The sequence below is a fragment of the Gobius niger genome (assembly GCF_951799975.1).
Source record: "Gobius niger genome assembly, chromosome: 15".
Lineage (NCBI taxonomy): Eukaryota > Metazoa > Chordata > Actinopteri > Gobiiformes > Gobiidae > Gobius > Gobius niger.
In genome coordinates, this window is record NC_136866.1 from 17,289,593 (window position 1) to 17,311,895 (window position 22,303).

Genomic DNA, 22,303 nt, shown 5'->3' on the forward strand with positions numbered 1-22,303 from the left:
GTATATATTTTTTGTGAATTTTGGATTGTGAGACACAAAACCCACTGCTGGATGTTTTGGTTTGTTTGTGAACAAAAGCCAAGTCTTATTAAAAAATGTCTTGTAACTTGTGTGATTTATTCTAAAAGTGATTTTGATCAAATTAAAGTGGGACTAATCATTAAAGGGAAGGAGGGAGCAGAGCGCTAATTCCTCTGTTTCTCCTACTTCAGACAAGTTTGTATTTGTGGTAATCGGCCACATAACAGAGCAGCCAAGTGAAAACTGTATCAGCCATCAGTCAGGTTGGGGTCACATGACCGTCAGCCACAATGCCGACTTTCGGTAATCATGTGGTTTCATTTGACCGATAGGATGATGAGACCAATTTGGCTACGTAGTTTGAAAATATCTATAATTGGTCGGTTCGGCTTTACCCAAAAAGCTTCTTGACTGGAGCTTAGTCTCATTTGAAAGCTAAGGCCTACAAAACTAATCTAACGCTTATCCTCACGTTGTTGCTGTGTTGTCACTTATTTGTCGTGTTTTTGTTGTTGTTGCTTTTCTGATGAATTAATATTTTTTGCAGTTTTCATATTTTTTTTGTCGCTTTTTTGTCAATCTTTGATCCTCATTTACAACTCGTTTTTGTTTCTATTTTTTCAGCCCTTTTTTGTCTTAGTTTTTTGTGCTATTTTTCTTTTTTCTTTTTTTTAAGCTGTTAGATTCGGGTAAAGCCAAACTGGAGAAAATTCGCTCAGTTCAGGTGGGGGGAAAGAGATTTTAATCAAGTTTTATTTTTATTTTTTTTATTTTTTTGCGTCATAAAGAACTGTGGCGATCTCAGGGTGCCCCTCTCCCACGGGTGCCCCTCTCCCGTACGTGCCCTCTCCGCTCCTGCTGCACTACAAACGTCACAGAATGTTTTCGCAAGTCACATGGTCCGAGAGTGTCGTGATTGGCGCTAAAAGTTTGCCCTCTCTCCGGAGCTGCCCGCCGATTGGCCGCGGGAGCTGTCCGTCACCCACACGCCCCTCCCCCGTCGCCTTCCTCTCCCTCTCTTCCCCCGTTTCTCCGTCAGCGCTGTTACCGACACACGGGAGCGCTTATAGCTGCCAGTTTGCCATCGATCCCCGGGAATTAATCGTACAGCGCGGTCCATAAACGCCGGGGGAAGCGTGTGTCGGGATTCTCCCTTTACGCTGCAGACGTCTGGACCGTGACGCTCGGACGATTTGTCTACGCGAGTGTCTTTTAGCGAGCGCGTTAGGCCCCGAGGCATCGTCAACAGAGGAGGAGGAGGAGGAGGAGGCTCGAGCTGCTCCAAACTTCACGGACATTTCACCCAACTTTACCCTGACCGCGCCGTGGAACAGGTGGAGGCTGTACGACCCGCAAACCCCCAAACATATGCGGCAAATGCCTACTGTTTATGCCGAGCTTCCTGCAAGTCACCAGATAACGTTAGTGTTCGCCCGGCCACATGAAGAACATACTGCGTTATGTAAAATAGCAGCAGCCAAAAGGTGACAGTGTTATTTGTGCAAATGCGAAACGACGGAAGCCTGTTCTTGTGATTAGGGATCGACGGCAGTGCGTGTGAAGAAGAACCGCTCCAGAAGACGGCTCTAAAATGTCGGCTGCTGCGATCTCCGCGGCGGAGAAAGTGGACGGCTTTACGAGGAAGTCCGTGAGGAAGGCCCAGCAGCGGCAGAGGAGGTCCCTCAGCTCTTCTCAGGGCTCGTCCCAGTTCAGGACCCACGGCGCTGTCCCCGTGGAGCTGTCCCCGCTGCCCCAGCTCAAAGGTAAGCGGGTCACAGTACTGACCGGGGACACTAGGGTGGTCCCAGGGAACACTAGGATGGCCCCAGTTCAAAGGTAAGAGGGTCACAGTACTGACCGGGGACACTAGGGTGGCCCCAGTTCAAAGGTAAGAGGGTCACAGTACTGACCAGGGACACTAGGGTGGCCCCAGGGAACACTAGGATGGCCCCAGTTCAAAGGTAAGAGGGTCACAGACAGTACTGACCGGGGACACTGGTGGCCCCAGTTCAAAGGTAAGAGGGTCACAGTACTGACCAGGGACACTAGGGTGGCCCCAGGAAACACTAGGATGGCCCCAGTTCAAAGGTAAGAGGGTCACAGACAATACTGACCGGGGACACTAGGGTGGCCCCAGTTCAAAGATAAGAGGGTCACAGACAGTACTGACCGGGGACACTAGGATGGCCCCAGTTCAAAGATAAGAGGGTCACAGACAGTACTGACCGGGGACACTAGGGTGGCCCCAGCTCAAAGGTAAGAGGGTCACAGTACTGGAGACACTAGGGTGGCCCCAGGGGACACTAGGGTGGCACCACTTCAAAGGTAAGAGGGTCCTAGTGCTGACAGGGGACACTAGGGTGGCCCCAGAGCGTTCCCTGATGGAGGACGCTACTAGGGTTGCCCCAGAGTGTTTCCTGACGGGGGGACACTCGGGTGGCCTCAGAGCGTTCCTTGACAGAGGACACTACTAAGGTTGCTTCAGAGTGTTCCCTGACGGGGGACACTACGGTGGCCCCAGAGGTACAGGGAGTATAAATACAACATACACCACATATTGGTTACGTTTTTGAGCATAGTTTAAGGCAATATTTTGGAATTGCCTCTAAAAACATGGTTTTCTGCCACAAAATTGATCATGTGATAATGAACTTAATGCGTCCTCCTTATTCTTTCCATTATTATTTTAGGCAACAGCTTATTACTCTCCTTTTATTTTAACAGCTACACAGGAAACGGTTTTGTCATTCATAACTGGGGTTGGCTAAGATACATATCCCACAAGATGAGATTTTGACTTAATTTTTCTCAATTTATTCCATTGTACTATATTGTAATACATTAACAAACTATAGGAATGGGAATTGATAAGAAATCACCAATATCATGCAGTATCTTATTCAGGAATATTGTACCTTTGTCTCTCTCTTTGATTTATTGTCCCAAACAATTGAGCTTGAAGTAGTATTGTTCTGCTTTAAGTGCAAACCAATATATTAGTAACTATTGTATAACTATAACTGTGACTAAATATATAGATAACTATAGTCCAAATATTCCTTTAAGATCCATAAGCTGTCTACAGTAGGTCTATATTTATAATGCAGCTGCAAACTATAAAACAAAATAGCCTAAACCAAAGAAATACAATAAAAAGTCAGGAAATGACTTTACACTGTGATGAGAAATCTCGTGTTATTTGAATCTCGTGCTACGAGATCTCGGCCCATCCCTTCTCATAACCAACATTTTTATCAGAGCACGTGTGCGCCCATAGTCCCGCTGTGAAGGCCTGTAGGGCACTGAGCAGGAACTCACTGTAATGTAGCTGTGCAATTAAATACACTTCAGCTGAACTGTGATGAAACCTATGGTCACAGCTTTAGGTTTCTAATGTGAACGTGGAGAGTCTCCTGTGGCAGGGAGCGACTCATTGTTTGAAGATGAGCTGTGCATCTGATGAACCATATTCATTTATAACATAAATGATCAATCAAAAGAGGAAAGAAATTGTGATGTAATTTAGTTTTGTACCATGCCCTAAACTACTCACTCAGTGGTTTGTTCCTGTAATGTGGAACTGGCGAGTCAGTTTTAGCTGGTGAAACTGTTGCGGAGGTTCAGAATGTGCGGCACAACCTGTTCACCTGCATGTCTGAGCTGTGGGTGTCTGCTGCTCATGTGTGTTGACAGTGAAGACAACTCTCGAAACGCCTCATCAGAGTTTGACCTTGTGAGGACAGACCTCTCCGGTCCGTAGTTTGGAATTTAGGGAAAGCCGGCACATTTTAGTCTTCATTATCACTAAATTAGCCAGTAGATTCACAACGGAATCTTCTTCTTCCAAATGTTAATGCTGGTGGACAGGTGTAACACGTGCACTGTTAACTCATTCCTCATTTAAAAAATAAAAAAAATGTGTGTCTGAAGTTAGTGCCAGGTTGGAGAACTTTTGAAAGAGGTTTGGTCTGATGTGACACCATGTGTGTTTGTGTTAGCACTACACAAGCTAATGCTAAAGTGTTATTTTCTGTATGCTTTTGTTCTGGTGGACGAGAATTTGTCTTTGACTTTCTATGAAGTACAACACAGCCCATCAGAAGTAGGATTTCCTCTGGACTGCTTAGGTCTTTGTTAGGATTGTTTGGTCCGAAGGCTCAGTATGTTCCGATTCGATATTTGGCTTTAGTAGCTGATCTAGGTCTTTTGAGAGTAAGGGATTGGATCTAAAGATGCATTATGCAATTTTTTATGTGGAAGAAAAAGTTGATATTAGTGCTTATGTGACCTGTGTGAGTGGTCAGCTTGGAACCTTTACTTCCCATCACAGTGGTCTCCAAGACGCTCCAGAATCAATTGTTCGGAATATTTTCACTTCTGACGGAGCCTCTCACCAGAAAACCTTTAAATCATTTGATCCTTGAGCGTCTTGGAGACCACTGACAGGAAGTAAAGGTTCCATGCTGACCACTCATACAGCCAATGGATCATTACATGGTCAAATATAAGCTTTTTTTTTTTTTTTTTAGCTTAAAAACTTGCATAATGCACCTTTTTACTGACTGGCTCGAGTCCGGTCCCCTTAAAGACGACCGACAATCTGCGGTCTTGAATCTGCAACGGCTCCGGCCTGCAGGTTTACTGCAGCAGCTGCTGCAAATGCTATTGCTAAGAACTGCTATGTTCATCACTGAGGACACTCAGCAGCTGCTAAAACATAATAATGGCAGAGGAAGAAAGCACTTTACAGCTGTCATTTAGTTTTACTGAGGAACCAGGAACCACCATATGCTCTGTAGGTGTGCACTTTATGCATGATAATTAGCCATGTGCTCCTAGTGAGTATGTCTACAGGTCCTAAACAGAATGCAATTGACCTGAATGTTCTTTAGAAGTTGATAGAGCTGAAACTATAATGTCACTGCGGTTGTTTTGTGAAGAGGCTTAAAATGCAGCAAATATTAAAACTTCTATTATAGCACTTATTTGATGTAGAATGCCTATTTTACCCTGTATAAAACTCAACATTACGTTCTAATTTAAAACTCAAAGCTAAAATCCCAAATTTCTTCTTACATGTCTTTAGAAAGGCCTCTAATTTCTTCTAATTTTCTTATTGGACCTTTATGTAATGTAATGAAACTACTGTAATATTTATTATTCTTATAAAGACCAGAATATATAAAATATATTGTCAATATATTATATGCTGTATCACGATAAATTAAATAAAAATATAATACTACAAAAAGATTGTATCTGGTCAGTATCGGCCTGCATGAAGAGTCAAAATATCAGAAGCTAAAAAATGGAAAGAGACATCCGTATACTAGAGACAGGCCAATATTTTTTGAGCATTTTAATTTATTTAGTGTCAATACAAAAACTTGGTGACCCGAGTGTGACAATAGGTCCCCCGAGTGTGGCAGTAGATGGCTCGGTGAACCGAGTGTGGCATTAGGTGGCTCGGTGACCCAAGTGTGGCAGTATGTCCCCCAGTGACCCAAGTGTGGCAGTAGGTCCCCCAGTGACCCGAGTGTGGCAGTAGATGGCCTTGTGACCCGAGTGTGGCAGTAGGTGACTCGGTGATCCGAGTGTGGCAGTAGATGGCCTTGTGACCCGAGTGTGGCAGTAGGTGACTCGGTGATCCGAGTGTGGCATTAGGTGCCCCGAGTGTGACAGTAGGTGACCCGAATGTGCCAGTAGGTGACCCGAGTGTGGCAGTAGGTGACCCGAATGTGCCAGTAGGTGACCCGAGTGTGGCAGTAGGTGACCCGAGTGTGCCAGTAGGTGACCCGAGTGTGGCAGTAGGTGACCCGAATGTGCCAGTAGGTGACCCGAGTGTGACAGTAGGTGACCCGAATGTGCCAGTAGGTGACCCGAGTGTGGCAGTAGGTGACCCGAATGTGCCAGTAGGTGACCCGAGTGTGGCAGTAGGTGACCCGAGTGTGGCAGTAGGTGACCCGAGTGTGGCAGTAGTCCTCTCTTCTACCCTCCTCTGAAGGTCTGAAGCAAACATGCTCTCGGTCCCTGGTGTGTTAGATCGTAGTTGATTCCGTGTGAATGAGTCCGTGACAGAAATAGTTAAAAGCCGCCCCCTGTGTTTGGTCTCAGTGCGCAGTGACTGTCCTGGTTTTTAGCTCACTCATATTGGCTGAACATGTCCAGAAGACCCAATGTTTTGGCAGGTGTAACACTGTTAATTGTCCCATATAAACACGGGAAAGGGTTTCCGCCTCGAAATAAATGTTATAACTAGGAAACTTGTAACAACTTGTATTAAGGGTTACTCTAATATTAATGATGTACAGTAAAGTGCAGAATAAACAAACTTGCAAGCCACAAGCATCAACTCACAACTGCATAGAGAGAGAGAGACAGGGAGATTAGCACGACGAGTCGACTCAAGTGATGTAGCCTAGTGCCACTGCCACAGTTAATGCCCTAATGTGTGAATGTATAGTGTAATTATTTAATTGTAGTTCCACAAACTGCTGAGCTCACTGAAGTGAAGAACGGCTGTGCTGTGACAGGAACAGGAAGCCTGACATCTGTTATCATCTACCTTGGGTTTTCACATGTTTGACCCTCGGTGGCAGCAGTAGTTTATAGTTGAAGAGGAGAAGTCACTAGGTCCGGGCGCAACATTAGATCATAGTATACAATCAAAATATTACAATATACAATTGACACAAAAAAATATTTTAACTGTGAAGAGATAGAAATTGAAGTATAGTAGTAAAGTTAAATAAAATGTACTAATCTCTTAAACCACACCTTAACCAAGCATATTTTCTCCAGTTTGGCATTGCACAAATCTAAAAGCTTCTTGGAAAAAGTGTTAAAGTAGTGGCAAAAACGTAACAAAAAAGGACAAAAGGGCGCCAAAAAAGCCACAAAAAGGCGACAAAAAATGAGACGAAAACCCTTTAATAATGTGACATAAATGCAGCGACAAAAAAGTTAGGGTCAGGTTTTAGCTCTCTGATGAGACATTACTCTGGCCTACAGGTATGTGTCAGCTCCAGTCAAGAAACTTAGTTTTGGGTAAAGTCAAACAGGTGAAAATGCACGGGGGTTAAGAGGTTAAATAAAAAAGGGAAGAATAATGGTGCTGTTACAGCAGTGGTGTCTTCTGTAAGATGTTTCTGAGCAGAACGACACTCGTGTGTCTTTAGAGTCACCTGCAGCTTGTCTAAAGTGATCACTGCAAAACTGTCTTTCAATCCAAACTCAAAATACTTTTAATCCAGTTAAAAACTGTGGTGCTGTAGAAAATACACAGTGGAGTACGCGGTGGAGTACATGGTGGACGTGGCCCCTCCTCTGCTGTGCTCTGGTGTCTTAGCTGTGTTTCTCTGAAGTGTTGATGTGACCAAAGGCCATGTGTTGGACTAAAGCAGTGACGCTCTGTGTTGTATCAAACAGACCGAAGGTCAGCCCGTTTGGAACACCTTCACTTTACACCATACGCTCTGGACAATTAATCACATTTTAATCTAATCACCATTTTAATAAAGGTTGATTTCCATAAATAATCTCGCTTTAAAAACTCCTGGACCTGGGCAGCAGTACAAAGTCAAAGAGCCACAGCGCCGGTGCGGAGTTGAGAAACTAGAGAGCGGTGCGTTCAAATCGCCAGTAGAGTTTACTACATTTACTGTGCAATAAAGTCCTGTAATAACAAAGTGTTTTTGAGGCCGGCCGAAATATTTTCAAAGTTTGATTAGTTTAGGACAACGTGCAGTTACATTAAAAAGATGGCTGCACCAGATTTAGCATTATGCTAATTTCCATCCATAGTCCTACACAATCAAAATGACACAACAAAAGGCAGTTTACAGATAAAGATTACACAACAAAAAGACAGTTTACAAATACAGTATAAAAAGGCAGTTTACAATATATTTCTGCCAAAAAAGTTTTTAGTATTTAGGCTATTTCATGCAGTAGGTCTACAATTTGTTATTCTTGCAAAGGATATCAAATATATAAAAAAATAATGATCCAGTATATTTTATATGAATGTAATAATACATTGGTGTCAGATCTGACAAAAGCCGGTATCTATCCTCCTCAGTGTCTGCCTCTGTCTCCGACTCTGACTCTCTGATTCTGACTCCGACCTGAGCTGAGCTTGCATAAGGCATGTTTGGCTGTCATCACTTCGGGGACATTTCCACTGTGTCAAATTGATTGTGCAGATTTTGGCTGTGCTTCTGTCTACTGTTCTCTAATACAAGCTCAGTTACATAATCAACGCTCAATACATGTCACCATTCCCTGCCTGTGCGTGTTAGAGCTGGTCCTTCAGATCCATGCAGAGTAGACCCATCAACACAGCTTTCTCTAAAGCACATGTCACACACAACGCTTGCATTATAACCGGCCCGCCGATAAATTGTATTAAACATGTGAGAATTTCCCATAAGCCCCGGGGCAGCGCTTGCATCAATGCGTTTGTTAAGTGTGACATCACACATAACAATAAGCTACATCCAGCAGGTCCAAACTGGAAAAATATAATCCCATAAAAAAAAGTAGTAGTAATGATTAAATTATACTTAATTATGAGCCGTGACCTCGTCCTATTGCAGTGTTGTGGAGGGAGTGTTTGATGGGCTGCTGTTGTTACTGATAAGTTTGCTGAACCTTCACTCAGGGTGTAAAGTCCTCTGATAGGGATGCACCGATCCGACACTGGTCTCGGATATCGGAGCTGATCCTGAACAAAATACGATATCGGGTATCGATTCAAAGCATCCGATCTGAAGCTCTCAGACTAAATCTCAGTGAATTGTCTGTCTAGTGTAGAAAAGTTGTATCAAAGCTGAAAAAAGATGAGTTTTTATTGATCTCACACTGGAGAAAAGAGACTATTCACTTTTTGATTCACAGCAGTCATTTGTAGGAAAGTCTCTTGTATCGGTTAATTTTGGAGATCAGTAGATATCGGTATCGAAGCATAAGGGCTGGATTGGTGCATCTCTCTGTCAGGCCGCTCGCTCCTAATAAACATCTGAGAATGCACCGTGAGGGAGCATGAGGCTAGTTCTGAGGGTGACCACTTCAGAGCAAATGATTAAAGGTCTGTGGTGGACGCTGGTGAATAATCACTGACATGTTCAAAACTACGGGCTGGTGTGCTCAGGTCATATCTACAGGTCGATTGTGAAGGCAGTTCCCAAATACATTTTGATATTTTGCAAATGGTCTATCACTGACAAATACTCTTAGTCTGTAGTTCAAGTCAATCACACCAACCTTCTGAAAGGAAGTACTGTTTGTACCCCGTGTGTACCTCCATGTGTGCACGTACCTGTGTGCACAGAGTGTGGGTGAGGTATAAGGCTCTTTATGGCTCAGGTCATGTTGGACAGCTCTAATAACCTGAGGCTAATCCATGCAAGGCTTTGTAATCACATACTGTATATCACCACTCCTTCCTGACTCTGCCTTTGTGGGATTTCTCTGAAAATTATTAGAACTACTTTTTATTTATGTGTAATATTAACTCATTTACTGCCATTGACGTCTGTAGACGTCAGTTATGTTTTCCAGTGAGAACGGGTGCAGTAAAGTTTTGTGCAACTTCTGTATAAAGATCTTACTTGTAGACATTGGTGAATGAGTCAGGTGACAGCAGTGCTCTTTGGATGCCCGACCACAGGTAGCAGAAGTAGAAACTGCGACTACTTCTTCAGATAAACTGTGATCTCAGACGAGGGACGGATAATGGCGATGAGAGTAGGAGAAGATCGAGAGAGAATGGCGGAAAGGAAAAAGACAGGCACCTTACACTTGAGCAGGTTAGGTTGGTTAGCGGTGGTTCTCATAGTAAGAGTGTTGGAGGAGATGATGGTGATCATGATGTAGGAGGAGGATCAAGGGAGCAGACAGGTGTTTGATCTAGAAAAAGCCGTCAACAGCCATGCTAACCCCGAGTCCACGTCCGGTGCTGCCTTTCATCTCAGCGCACACGACAGAGAAGCACTTTTTTTCTGTTTTATAGAAGGAAACCACAGTTCAGATGTTTGAGGTGTCACTAAAGCAGCAAATATTAGCACCAAAGTCACTGTTCTGCTTTATGCGTTTCTTTTTACAAAAAGCTTGTTTTCTCAGCTTTTTGGTCAGAAACTGGCGTTTTCAGTGAAACCTATTATTAAACTGCCGATTACAGAAGAACGAAACAAGCAAGAAACACGCTTTTTTTTTTACTGATGAAAGTAAGAGCTGGTTTCCGATTTGACATAGTCATAGTACACAATATTCTGTGGGTCTGAAAAATCAGTGGAAATCATCTACAAAGCTTGGCAATATGTGGTCGGCTGTTCTGAAATTGGCTGAATGGGGATTCGGTGATTATTGGCTGATGTGTGAAAGACTTGAGTACTTTATTGTCTCTGTAATGATTCTTCATGTAGTGGTCGAAGTGGAGTTAGTTTCCTCCCTTTACCATCTTAGTTTTCATGTCAGAGTATAAAAATGACAAACGTAGCCCGTACGATGCTTATTTTATGATGCAGAGATAACGCAGACGTTACTACTACTATCGTTTTGCAAAGCCGTCTTTCCCTCGGGTATTCATTCACAAATCCACATTTCCTGAAGATTACCCGAGACGCCCGATTCGCCAAATGAGGTTTTTGTTCCACTAGTCGCTCCTACAGACTCCAGACTTTCTGGTCTTGGACTTAACAAGATTTCTTTAATATCTATTTTGAGTTCCAGCCTGATTTATTCAGCTGAACGCAAAATAAACAAGGCAGTTAGTTCACTGAAGAGTTCACAGACGTATGAATGAATGTGTGTTGATTTCAGACGCCCCCAGCACAGAGCAACAGGAGCTGTTCACTCAGAAACTCCAGCAGTGCTGCGTCCTCTTCGACTTCTTCGACTCTGTGACGGATCTGAAAAGTAAAGAGGTCAAGAGAGCCACGCTCAACGAACTGGTGGATTATGTCTCCACCAACAGAGGGGTCCTCGTGGAGGCGGCCTATCCAGACATCACCAACATGGTAAGGACTGACTAAGTACTGGCAGTAAACGCGCCTGGTTGATCTAAGTGAAAGAACTTCAGTGTACCATTTCAAACAACCCAAAATATTAGTCTGGAGCCCTGGTTATTTTGTTATTTTCATAACTGCAGAAAATGTGAAAGCCCTCAGTGTGTCCGCCCCAGGCCCTAATAAAGCACATTTACGCAGGACTAAATAAATAACTCTATAAATGAATGCAGAAATCGTCCTTTTATCAGCCTGAAGTATTAGCAGTGCATGTCAGCAATCAGCGTATCAAATCTTACAGTCATCTCACTTATGTCTAGGGATGCACGATGATATCAGCCATTATCTGCATTTTTGACGCCATCCCCGATAAGCCAATAAAAAAAAAATCAGCCAATAATTATGAGCTCAAATTGCATTGAATCTGCGGCTCCTGCTCGCTCGTCCTGCAGCCCGGAGCTGCTGCAGATTCATGACTGCAAATTTACAGCAGCAGATCTACACGCTGCCCCGTGATTGAAGCACTATGAACGAGAGAAGTTTAACGCAGCTCAATCAACAAACAATCAAAAATCAGAAAAGTAAAAGCACAGAATTAGCAGATTCACAAAAGCACCTGATTCAGGCTTTGGCCACACCCTCTGTCATTCCACGGATGGCCATCACTTGGAAAGAAGAAGTACTACTAAACAACATTTGCTCAGTACTACTTAGGGTCATATTTTGAACCACTTACTTGAGTAATTATTTGGATGACTACTTTCTACTTTAACTGGAGTTTTCCTTTTTTTTTTATTTGAGCAGTTGAGTTCACAATGTTCAGCGTCTAAGTTTGTTGTAACGACAGGAGCAATGAGGCAGTTTTGATGTGATCGTTTGTCTCTTCAGATCATCACCAACATCTTCCGGACACTTCCTCCCAGTGAGAACCCCGACTTTGACCCAGAGGAGGATGAGCCCACGCTGGAGGCGTCCTGGCCCCACATGCAGGTACTCCCCTCACTGTGGCCTCTGAACGACCAGCTCCATTCTGAACACGTTGTTCTGTATTTTCTCAGTTGGTGTACGAGTTCCTCCTGCGTTTTCTCGAGAATCCAGATTTCCAGCCCAGCATCGCTAAACGCTACGTCGACCAAAGATTTGTTCTCCAGGTATGTTTTTTAAAAGAATGTTTTACTGACTGACTTTCTGAAAACCCAGTGCAGAGCGGACACAGCCCTTAGTTCAGGAGTCTGTGAGGAGGCCCACATCTTAAGGACCTGACGGGACTTTCTCTTCAGGCTGGAAGTCCAGTGCTGGCTTTAAAACCGGACCTGTTGTTCATAAGTTCTTCACAAGTGTGTGAGCTCCAGTTTCAGGATTAGGCCTATAGACCTATAGACCCTCTCCATCCACTCATCAGCTACCGCCTGTTTAAACACACCACCTGTAGTTGCACGTTCAGACCAAAGTGGGTGATTTCTGTGTATTGTCAATGTGAAGGCAATGCACGAGTCCAAATAAGTAGCTGTGCGAGTGATTGACCCGACGGGGCGGTCAGAGCATCATATTAACACAAGCATGTGAACGTGTGAACATTTCAGCTAAAGGAGAAAGAGTCCAACACTCATTTTGGCAAAAGGACACAGAAGATCATCAGTGTGAACTTAGAGCAACATCACCTCCCCTCTCCTACATTGTGAAGACTAACGCCTGGAAACACCGCCTGAAGAGAGGAGGGAAAGCTTTATGACAGCGCAGCCCAGGCATTTGGATCGGAGGAATTATTATTATTAACACACAATAAGGAACATGTTTTAAACAGATTTTATCATGACATGAGGCTGGACCATAGACTGTAGAAAATAATGGACGTCTTATGCTCACTCCTCCCCGTTTACCAGAATGACCACGGCCGTGGGGCAATTCATGGCGGATTTACAGGCTCCCCCTCCCCAGCTCTGACGAAGCATGTTCCTAAAAAGGACATACGGGCGGGATTTTCACCGTAGACTCGGCCCTTGCGTGACGTGTAGCTCGCGCTGCTCCAATGCTAACAGTCCGAGCCTCGTTAAATACGAGATTTCAAAAAATCATATTACGAAAACCAGCCTGGTTTCATATAGTGTTATTAACCCAGCGTGATCTCAGGAGGAAGATCTAGCCTAGTCTAGCGTTGAAACAATTGAAACCAGGCTTTAAAGTAGTTTTTAACGTGTCTAAAGTCCAATGCTTTTCAATGGGGGCCTAGCGGCGATATGGAGGTACTGCAGCAACGGCGGAGCAATGGCGGCCCCCACGTTTGTGGTCAAAAAGCAGGGCAGCCAGCGGCCATTGGGCTGGACAGACAGGTACTGCACACTCGATGTGTACTCAACTATGTGCTTAACCGGGGACACTACAAACCTGTGTCGCGTGGGTTCACTGATTCACAATCAAAGAATCAGGAAACAATTAGTCATTCACAACTTGGAGCTCAGAGACGGCGCGAGAGGCACGCCATAGCAGCAGACTCCAGCAGCCGCTTCAAGCGATCAAATAGATGCACATAACGCGGTTTGGCGCGTTTGGTCTGAACGTAGCATAACTCTGACCTCCAGCATTACAGTCCTGTTTATAGCAGAAGATGCTTTGATTATCCATCAATCGGGGACTCATAGAGCAGTATGTCCTAACATGACTCAGGGCGTCTCAGAGTCTGTCATTGTGCTACAAAAAGAAAATGTTGCATCATTTCCTCATTCTCCTGTGTAGAAATGAGTGTTGTGTGGTAAACCATATGGTTTACTGCTGTGGTTGTGGATATTATTCAGGGTGATACATTTGGTGCATTCCAAATTATATTAAATATATATGAATTTATCATAATTTTCTGTCCTGTAAACGCGCCGTGCTATGGTCAGTCGTTAGCACAGAGCTGATGTCGTGCAAAGAAATGTGTGCACGTCTGAACTGCTGCTGCAGACGATTGAAGCAAGGACGTAGCGTGACCAGGAGAAACCCTTGGTGTGGCCTCCCCTGAAGCTTAATGAATGCTGTTTCATAATGAACTCCAATAAGCCGCTGTAATTGCGGTGACAGTGAAAGCCGTTAGACATTATTTATAATGCACTTTACATAATGGGACTGAGGAGCATAGGATCGAATCACAGAAGAATATTCTTTATTTTTATGCCAGATACAGAGTGAATATTAAGTCCTCAAAGGTCTGTTACCAGGCTCATCGATTCTAACCTGGTCACACACTGGAATGCACACACAAAGATGAGGAGACAGAGAAAAAGAGCAAAAGAGCAAAAGCTCCGCCCCTGAGCGTTACCATGGCGTCCCTGTCACTCACTAAAAGGACTCCTATAAAACTAAGAGATGATCCATCTGTGACGTTAAGCCCTGGTCCCGAAAAGAACCTTCTGCCCTGAGGATAAAATGATGTCACGTTATCAGAAATAGTAAATTGGAAATCTCTTCATTTATTCATTTGCTTTGTCCCACATGAAATGTCTGTTCAAAAGAGCTACTGCTAACAACAGTTACAATAAAGATCTGCTCACCCGGCCGACAAAGTCTGCTGTTTGTCAGACTGAAATGAAGCAACAGATCATCAAATACTACACGCATTCTCTCCCGTTCGGCTTTACCCAAATCTTAAACCTTATGGCCTATAAGTCAGTGCCTCATGTGTAAGTAAGTAAAGTTTGATGGTGATTTGAAAGCAAAATTGATCTAAATTGATCTTTTTCCCCGCATTGTTGGCGTCACTATATAGACTTTTTTTTCACATTTTTGTCTTGTTTTTGTTGCTGTTTTCAAAATGCTTTTTACTAGAAGCTTTTAGATTTGGGTAAAGCCAAACTGGAGAAAATGTGGTGGGTACAGGTGGGGGTGTAAACATTCAGAGATGAACATTAGGAGACTCTTCTTAGCTTCGTTTATTCGTATAAACTCCTCATACTCACGGCCTGTATATCATTTTATTTATATAATAATGAAAGTGAAACGGAACACTCCTGATGGGGATATTACCGTTAAGTGTGTGTAAGGTCTCAGTCATACAGGAGTTCTTATGGTCACACACATGTTTTTATGGTCCTGAGCTCGTCCTTGAAGTCTTGTGCGCTTGTTTGAGTGGGTTTTGCTAAAGCGCTCGTGTTTGTGCAGCTACTGGAGTTGTTCGACACTGAGGACCCCAGAGAGAGGGACTTCCTTAAGACCATCCTGCACCGAATCTACGGCAAGTTCCTGGGCCTGCGCGCGTTCATCCGCAAACAGATCAACAACATATTCCTACGGTAAGTCCACATCACACGGGCAGGACTGGGAATGCTCTTCATTATTGCCATTTTCTAAACTGGGGTCACAACCGGGAGAAATCTGAATCTGAACTAAGAGCTGTGCTGATTGGAGCTAAAGGAGCTAAAACAGTTCTCATGTTAAAAAGGGCAGCTTCTGAAACTGCTCCACTTTCCTTGTTTTCTTCGTGTTCTGACGGTTTCTTTGTGTGTGTGCAGGTTCATCTATGAATCGGAACATTTTAACGGCGTTGCGGAGCTGCTTGAGATCCTGGGCAGGTAAGTCCCTGTTCAGTCCTGTTTACTCTGGTCTTTGTGTCCACTTGTCTGAAGTGTTCCGTCTGTCTCTCTGGACAGTATCATCAACGGCTTCGCTCTGCCTCTGAAGGCGGAGCATAAGCAGTTCCTCATGAAGGTGCTCCTCCCGCTGCACACGGCCAAGGCCCTGGTCCTGTTCCACGCTCAGGTACACGCACTGAAGAACAAACTTACAGACTATCACTTTAAGGCAAACCGAGGACCAGATAGGCCCTTTGCATTTCCATGAGGAATCCAGCCCTGATATTCCCTTCCCTCTGCAGCGTGTTTAAATCTATCTGTGGCTGAATCACTGCTGTATCTCCACAGCTAACCTGCCTCTCCTCTTCTCTCCGTAGCTGGCCTATTGCATCGTCCAATTTCTGGAGAAGGATCCCACGCTCACTGAGCCGGTATTTTATTTTTACATCATGGCAGTGTGCCATTTTCATTCCACCTCCGAAATGGCACATGGAGCTAAATGAATCCACTCAGACGCCTACTCAAACGCTTTTATTATGAGAACACATCAATGACTTGCTGCTGTTGTTTGTAGGTGATCCGTGGGTTGCTCAAGTTTTGGCCCAAGACGTGTAGCCAAAAAGAGGTAAGACTTTTTGTAAATCGTAAATCTGTGGCGACGGGAGACCTTTAAAATACTGATAACTCTGTGGATAAAGGTCAAACACCATCAGAATATGAATCTTTCTTCTGTAGTCAGTTTGTTTATTAACACACTAAATTGAACACTAAACCAGGCTAAACCCAGTGTACCTGAAACCAAAGCGCAGCTCTGAACAGGCAAGCTCAAACAGTACTCCTCCGAACAACTAAAAAGTGTTCCAACGTGAACAGCATCTCTGATAAACATGTAGTTAGCATCGCAGGTGCGAACTGCGACACCCTCGAGCAGCAAAAAACACTCCAGGACTTTGATCACAGTCTTTGATCGCAGCCAATAGGAGGAGGCGAAAGACTGACCTTTTTACTGGCTCTTGTAAAGTTTTAGTTCTAGTAGAAGACTAATGTCATAAATGTGTGTCACACTAAATGTGAACATGAAAAGAAATGTTTCATTGTCATCGGCAGTGAACAGGTTCACAAACTAGGAATTTTCTTGCAATCGTGCAACCTGAGACATGGCACATAACTTAGATCAATAATAAACCAATAAAAACTTAAAATACTATAAGGGCATGCATGAAGAAGATTAAAATAAAAATAAAGACAACAATTTTTAACACACAACAGTGTGAGTGTATTCACAGATGTGCAGGTGCATTAAGTAATAGCGGCGGATCTAAGTGTGGACAGAACACGTGCAATAGAGAAGTGCAAATGTCTGGAGCAGGATGTTACAATCATGAGTCTGATCCGGAGGGCGGGAGGTATGGGTCTGTATGGACCGTAGCCTCCTGCCCGAGGGGAAGGGGGTGAATAGTCCGTGTCCAGGGTGAGAAGGGTCAGCTGTGATCCGTCCTGGAGGTGAACAGGATCTCGAGGGACGGAATAATACCAATAAGAAATACTAATGTAGTAATACATGTGAAAAGTATTGTATATCACTGCGAGGGTTACTTAAAGTTATGTGCACACTTTTAGCAATAACCCGGGGGTCATTTGTACCTGGTGCTGCTGTGTTTAGGTGATGTTTCTGGGGGAGATGGAGGAGATCCTGGATGTCATTGAGCCCACACAGTTCAAGAAAATCCAGGAGCCGCTGTTCAAGCAGATCTCCAAGTGTGTGACAAACCCCCACTTCCAGGTGAGATCCTTTCTGAGCTGTAGATGGCAGCACAATGCTCCCACAGATGGATTGTGTGTCACGGATTTTGAGTCTATGATGATGCTAACCATTCCCTGGAAAAAGATTACTGTTGTGGAGTCAAATGTCAGTTTTAAGTTTATTTAGACGCACTTATGTAGTCCAGCCTGGACCACCACTCTATTATATGGAAACAATGGAGACTATACTATTGATTTTTTTTTATAGTAGTATAGATAGTTTAAACGTGTAATTTACTGCTGCATGTTTAAACTGTTAAATTTGAATCATTTATTTGACACTTATTTAATCAGGAAAGTCTTGCTAGGAATCTGATTTCCAGGGGAGCCCTGGCTCCAGAGGCGAACCTATGTACATATTTAGTTGTAGGAGAACCCAGAGTACCCGGAGGAAGCCTGCAGACACGAGGAGAATATGCAAACTCCAGAGGCACAGTCGCTAACCGCTCAGTCTACAGCACAGCTTATGTGCTGCAGCCTATAACCTCTAGGCCACGCACAGAAACCCTTTTCAGAGCCGTTTGTTGCTCCTTAGAAGCTAGTCTTTCACCAGAGCAAGGCTAAGACGTGGTTTAGTCCAGGTTTAGCCCAGGTTTAGTCCTGGTTTTCACTGTGATCTGTGAGTTTGATTACTTCTAATCCATAAAGAGCAGCTGTTCTTTGGGCTACCTTCAACACCCTAGAACTGGGGACATTGGAACTATGAGGTCGACACTAGACACTAGAGGTCGACTGATATATCAGGCCAATATTTGGGCAGTTTACAATATTGGCTAACGGCCGATATCATGCCGATATCTCCAGAACATAAAGTGATAGAGACCGTCCCACAACTTCCTCAGCCTCAGAGGAGCGGAGAAACATCGGTCAGAAGTTTGTGCACCTACTTTATATGTTTTATGTTGGAGACCTTTGTTTATCATTTCGGAGCCATAAGAGACGGACATTTCTGTAAACCAGTTTCCTCTGAAGTGTCTACTAAACATGAATGTCCTGAATCAATCAGCCCAACACTCCTAATGAAGCGCCCCCTGCTGTCACAGGCAACACTGACACACTTTACAGTTTAGAAGCTTCACAGGATAAGAGGCATTTTCAAAATCGGTCCGAAATATCGGCCTGAGAAACACCCATTAAAAAAGGCGCTAATTGTAGTAATTCAAATACGCCCTGGAGTTAAAGATGTCTAAAAGTACTTAGATATCTGAATGGAATATCCAGTACAGGGGCTGTGTTCCGGTCCATGTTTTCCTACCTGCAGTCTGACCTCTGACCTCTCCCTCAGGTGGCTGAGAGGGCTCTGTATTTGTGGAACAATGAATACATTCTGAGCCTCATCGAAGAAAACATTGACAAGATCCTGCCCCTGATGTTCGGAAGCCTGTACCGCATCTCCAAAGAGCACTGGAATCCGTGGGTTTACATCTTACTTTGAAACATATGTATGATCAACACAGGAAAAAGATTGGACTGAAACCTATGAATTATCAATAGGACAGGACGTTTCCAAAGGAGTACAAAGTATTTACGGTATTAATCAATGCAAATGCATCAAATGCGGTTTCCAAATGATTATCACATTTATTAGGGAAAGTAAAACACAAACCTCTCTGACCCTGTGAGAAAAAGTAAATGCCCCGTCTGTGATTAGCTGTGAGTAACCAGATTTTTTGAAAAGCAGAGTTCAGTTTCAGTTTCCGTGGCCACTCCCAAACCTGCAGCGTTTGATAAAAGGAGCGCCGTACCAAAAGTCAGACATGGAGGTGTCAGTGCGACGGTCTGGGGCTTTGCTGCTTCAGGACCTGGACAACCTGCTGTCATTGATGGAATAATCAATTGTGCAGTCGGAACAGGAACTCCTGGAGGAGAACGTCCGGCCATCTGTTCAAACCCTCAGGCTCAAGCGCTCTTGGGCCATGCAGCAGGACAAGGATCTCACAGTGATGTGACAAACTCACCACCAGTTATCACAAACGCTGACCTCAGTTATTGATTCAAAGGCGGCACAACCAGTTACTACGTTCAGGGGCATTTACTTTTTCAAACAGGACCAGACAGGTTTTGAGTATTCTTTCCCTTCCCTTGCATTTTGGATTCACTGAGAATGTCTATGTGATATAAAAATAGTCTTGATGATTGGAAACATCTAAGAGTGGTAAACATAAACAAATGTCAGAAATCAGGGAGAGGGCTGTACGTCTATGTCCTAGTTTCTTTAAGTTGTCTAAGTTCTGTCTGGGCTCAGGGAGCAGCTGTCTAACCTGTGTGTGGTGTGTAGGACCATCGTGGCTCTGGTCTACAACGTCCTGAAGACTCTGATGGAGATGAACGGGTCTCTGTTCGACGAGCTGACCGCGTCCTACAAGAACGACCGGCAGAGGTGTGGAACCTCCTCTAGGCTAAATAATCCATATCCCCTTTAATTTTAGAGCGTCATCACAACCTGGAGCATAGAACGTCATGTTAAGAACAGACATTCAGAGATTCACTGATGCCTTGAATCTAAAGGTCACATAAAGTGGGCCTGATTAAACACACAGTCACATGCTTCACTGTGTCATTAATTCATATACATTTATTAATCATTAGCTGATTATCACAAAAACTCTGATTGTGTGTCTGAGTTTGTAGCCTTTGAGTTGTCATTTCTAAATTGAGAATCGCTTGGCTGTGAATGGTGTAGGAAAATTGGATTTTTTTTCACATTTTTCTTTCACATAAAGCTAAAGTGGCATCGCTTGAGGACGTGTTGATGGAGTAAACTTAAAGTAAATGTTTGTTGGAGGCTCTTAGTGCTAGTTCTGCAATCTGATTGGATGAGACACAGATATTCATGACATTCAATGTACAAAACACTACATACACTTACTATGAAAAACAAAGTAGGTTTTCATGAAAAATACTACATTTTCATTTCTATTTGAGTCTGTGTGAACCAGAAAACAATGAATCAATTACTAAAATAGTTGTCGACTATTTCAATTATCAATTAGTCGTCGATTAATCGATAAGTCATTTCTGTCCTAGAGTAAATGATTAAAGATAAATCAAATGCTGTCCCAGTCTGAGCACAACAGCAGAGAATGTCATTGGTTGAATACAAATGAATTTCAATTTTAATGAGAAATAAAAGCATTTATTGTAATATTGTAATTGGGGGGCATTGAGCTGCTGAAAATGTTACATCTAAAAATCACCAAAATACATCCCCCACCCAGACTCTCATCTTTGTACAGCCCCCATTTCATATTATATCTGGACCTTTTTGATCAGTGATTAAACATTATTGAAAACATGTCATAAGGCTGTTAAGTCCTTTATGATTAAATATAATGTGTGGCTCTCGACAGGATCAAGGATGAAGTGATTTGAGCCACTCTGTTTGTAGATCCAGGTCTTACGCTAGTGAACAAAGATGGAAATACTGATGCCAGTGCTGTTGATGCCTCAGGGAGAAGAAGAAGGAGCAGGAGAGGGAAGAGCTGTGGAGGAAGTTGGACGCACTCAGACTGAACCACTGTGGTCCCAACAACAGCCATGGCCTTCAGAGCATCCACAACCTCAGCAACAACAACAACAACAACAACAACAGGCATGAACCTAACGGGGACACATGCGAGCCCACTGCCAAATAACAATAAAGACGCCCGAGGACATGTCCACTCTAAAGTCCGGTCTAAAGTCCACTCGTGTCCTGTCACGTGAAAGATTGATGACGTCAGTCCTGAAGGAGAGGTATTAATGACTTAGCTGCTTCTCTTAAGGGGAGACACTACAGGCAACACTCAATTATCTCAATCTTTAGGTTTTGATTTATTGAGTTTTGAATGTCAACCAAAAAACAGCTTATTTTAAGACTAAAGAAAACATCCAAAATCCCCCGAATATGTCTACGAAATAAAACCATACATTTAAACCTGGCTCACAGTTTTTCGCCAAAATTACAGGACATTTTGAGCATTTTTTTGTCATGAAAACATAAAATAACAAAAAACGCAGTACATTTTCATTCTCATATTTATTTATGTGATCTACAGCAAAAGTTTTATGTTGCTATCTGTGCATTTCAAAAGTTGAGGCGAATCACCTGTAGTGTCTGGCCTTAAGGCTTGTTTATGCTCCAGCTGTGGCTCCTCGGTCCGTTATCTCCATCAGTCCACCTGTTCTTGTCGGACCGCGGGGGGGGGTCAAACACATGAGTAAATGAGTAAAACAATCTGTAAACCTGCTCTCCTTTCACCTCCTCTCCTTCACCCTTTCCCAGTAACAGCGGCGTACCAATCTGACTTTAAACATAGCTACATGCTCTACATGCTGTCATCTCATGCCTTCCTGTTGCATTGAAATGCAACAGGAAGCGAGCGCTCATGTATTAGCCTTTAGCACAGATGCCAAACCGTCACAGGAACAATCACACATGCAGGTGGAGTAGCACAGGGTACCGGGGGGGCCGTAGTGTGGACACGCCTCGTGAACACCAGCACTTCTACTACACACAGATTTTTGGATGTCACACAGATCAGCAATGTGGGGTTTCTGGTTTGATAGTGGTTTCCAGCGCTTGTACACATATATATAAATATATATATATAAATGTTTCTACTGTTGTTCGTAATGCCGCCAACCTTAAGGGACAAGGGACCAGATACAGGAGGAGGAGTCGAAACCGTCTCGTGTACGTTAGTCTTAGCAGCTTTTTGCAACATTTTGATTGAATTGTTAAAGAGGGTCTACATCCTTTTGGTTATTTGGTCATTTCAGTATCTTCCTTTTTTTTTTTTTTTTTTGGTTATGAATTGCTATATTGATTCTACCTTGGCTTTTCTTCCTGGGCCCCTCCTACCCCTCTCCCCTCGCTTCCCTTTAGTTACTCTCGGGACATGTCCTCACCGGCCTGGGGAGAGGCTGCTGCGTGTTCTGTATCGC

At 43.6% G+C, this 22,303-nt stretch overlaps 1 protein-coding gene across 1 annotated transcript; it reads left to right on the forward strand.

Moving 5' to 3' along the window:
* The first annotated feature begins 1,075 nt into the window (after positions 1-1,075).
* On the forward strand, positions 1,076-21,084 carry ppp2r5a (protein phosphatase 2, regulatory subunit B', alpha isoform). The gene is made up of 13 exons (XM_079572139.1): positions 1,076-1,784; positions 10,843-11,039; positions 11,916-12,017; positions 12,086-12,178; positions 15,165-15,295; positions 15,515-15,574; positions 15,653-15,761; positions 15,952-16,005; positions 16,149-16,199; positions 17,238-17,357; positions 18,663-18,790; positions 19,656-19,757; positions 20,829-21,084. The coding sequence occupies exons 1-13, from the start codon at positions 1,613-1,615 to the stop codon at positions 21,010-21,012; spliced, it is 1,503 nt and encodes a 500-aa protein (XP_079428265.1). The 5' UTR covers positions 1,076-1,612; the 3' UTR covers positions 21,013-21,084.
* Positions 21,085-22,303: the final 1,219 nt, after the last annotated feature.

Excerpts from the sequence above, each read along its gene's own strand:
- ppp2r5a (XM_079572139.1), top strand. The coding sequence starts at position 1,613 with ATGTCGGCTGCTGCGATCTCCGCGGCGGAGAAAGTGGACGGCTTTACG. Across the intron at positions 15,296-15,514 it reads ATCAACAACATATTCCTACG|GTTCATCTATGAATCGGAAC; the intron begins GTAAGTCCACAT and ends GTGTGTGTGCAG. Across the intron at positions 16,006-16,148 it reads ATCCCACGCTCACTGAGCCG|GTGATCCGTGGGTTGCTCAA; the intron begins GTATTTTATTTT and ends TGTTGTTTGTAG.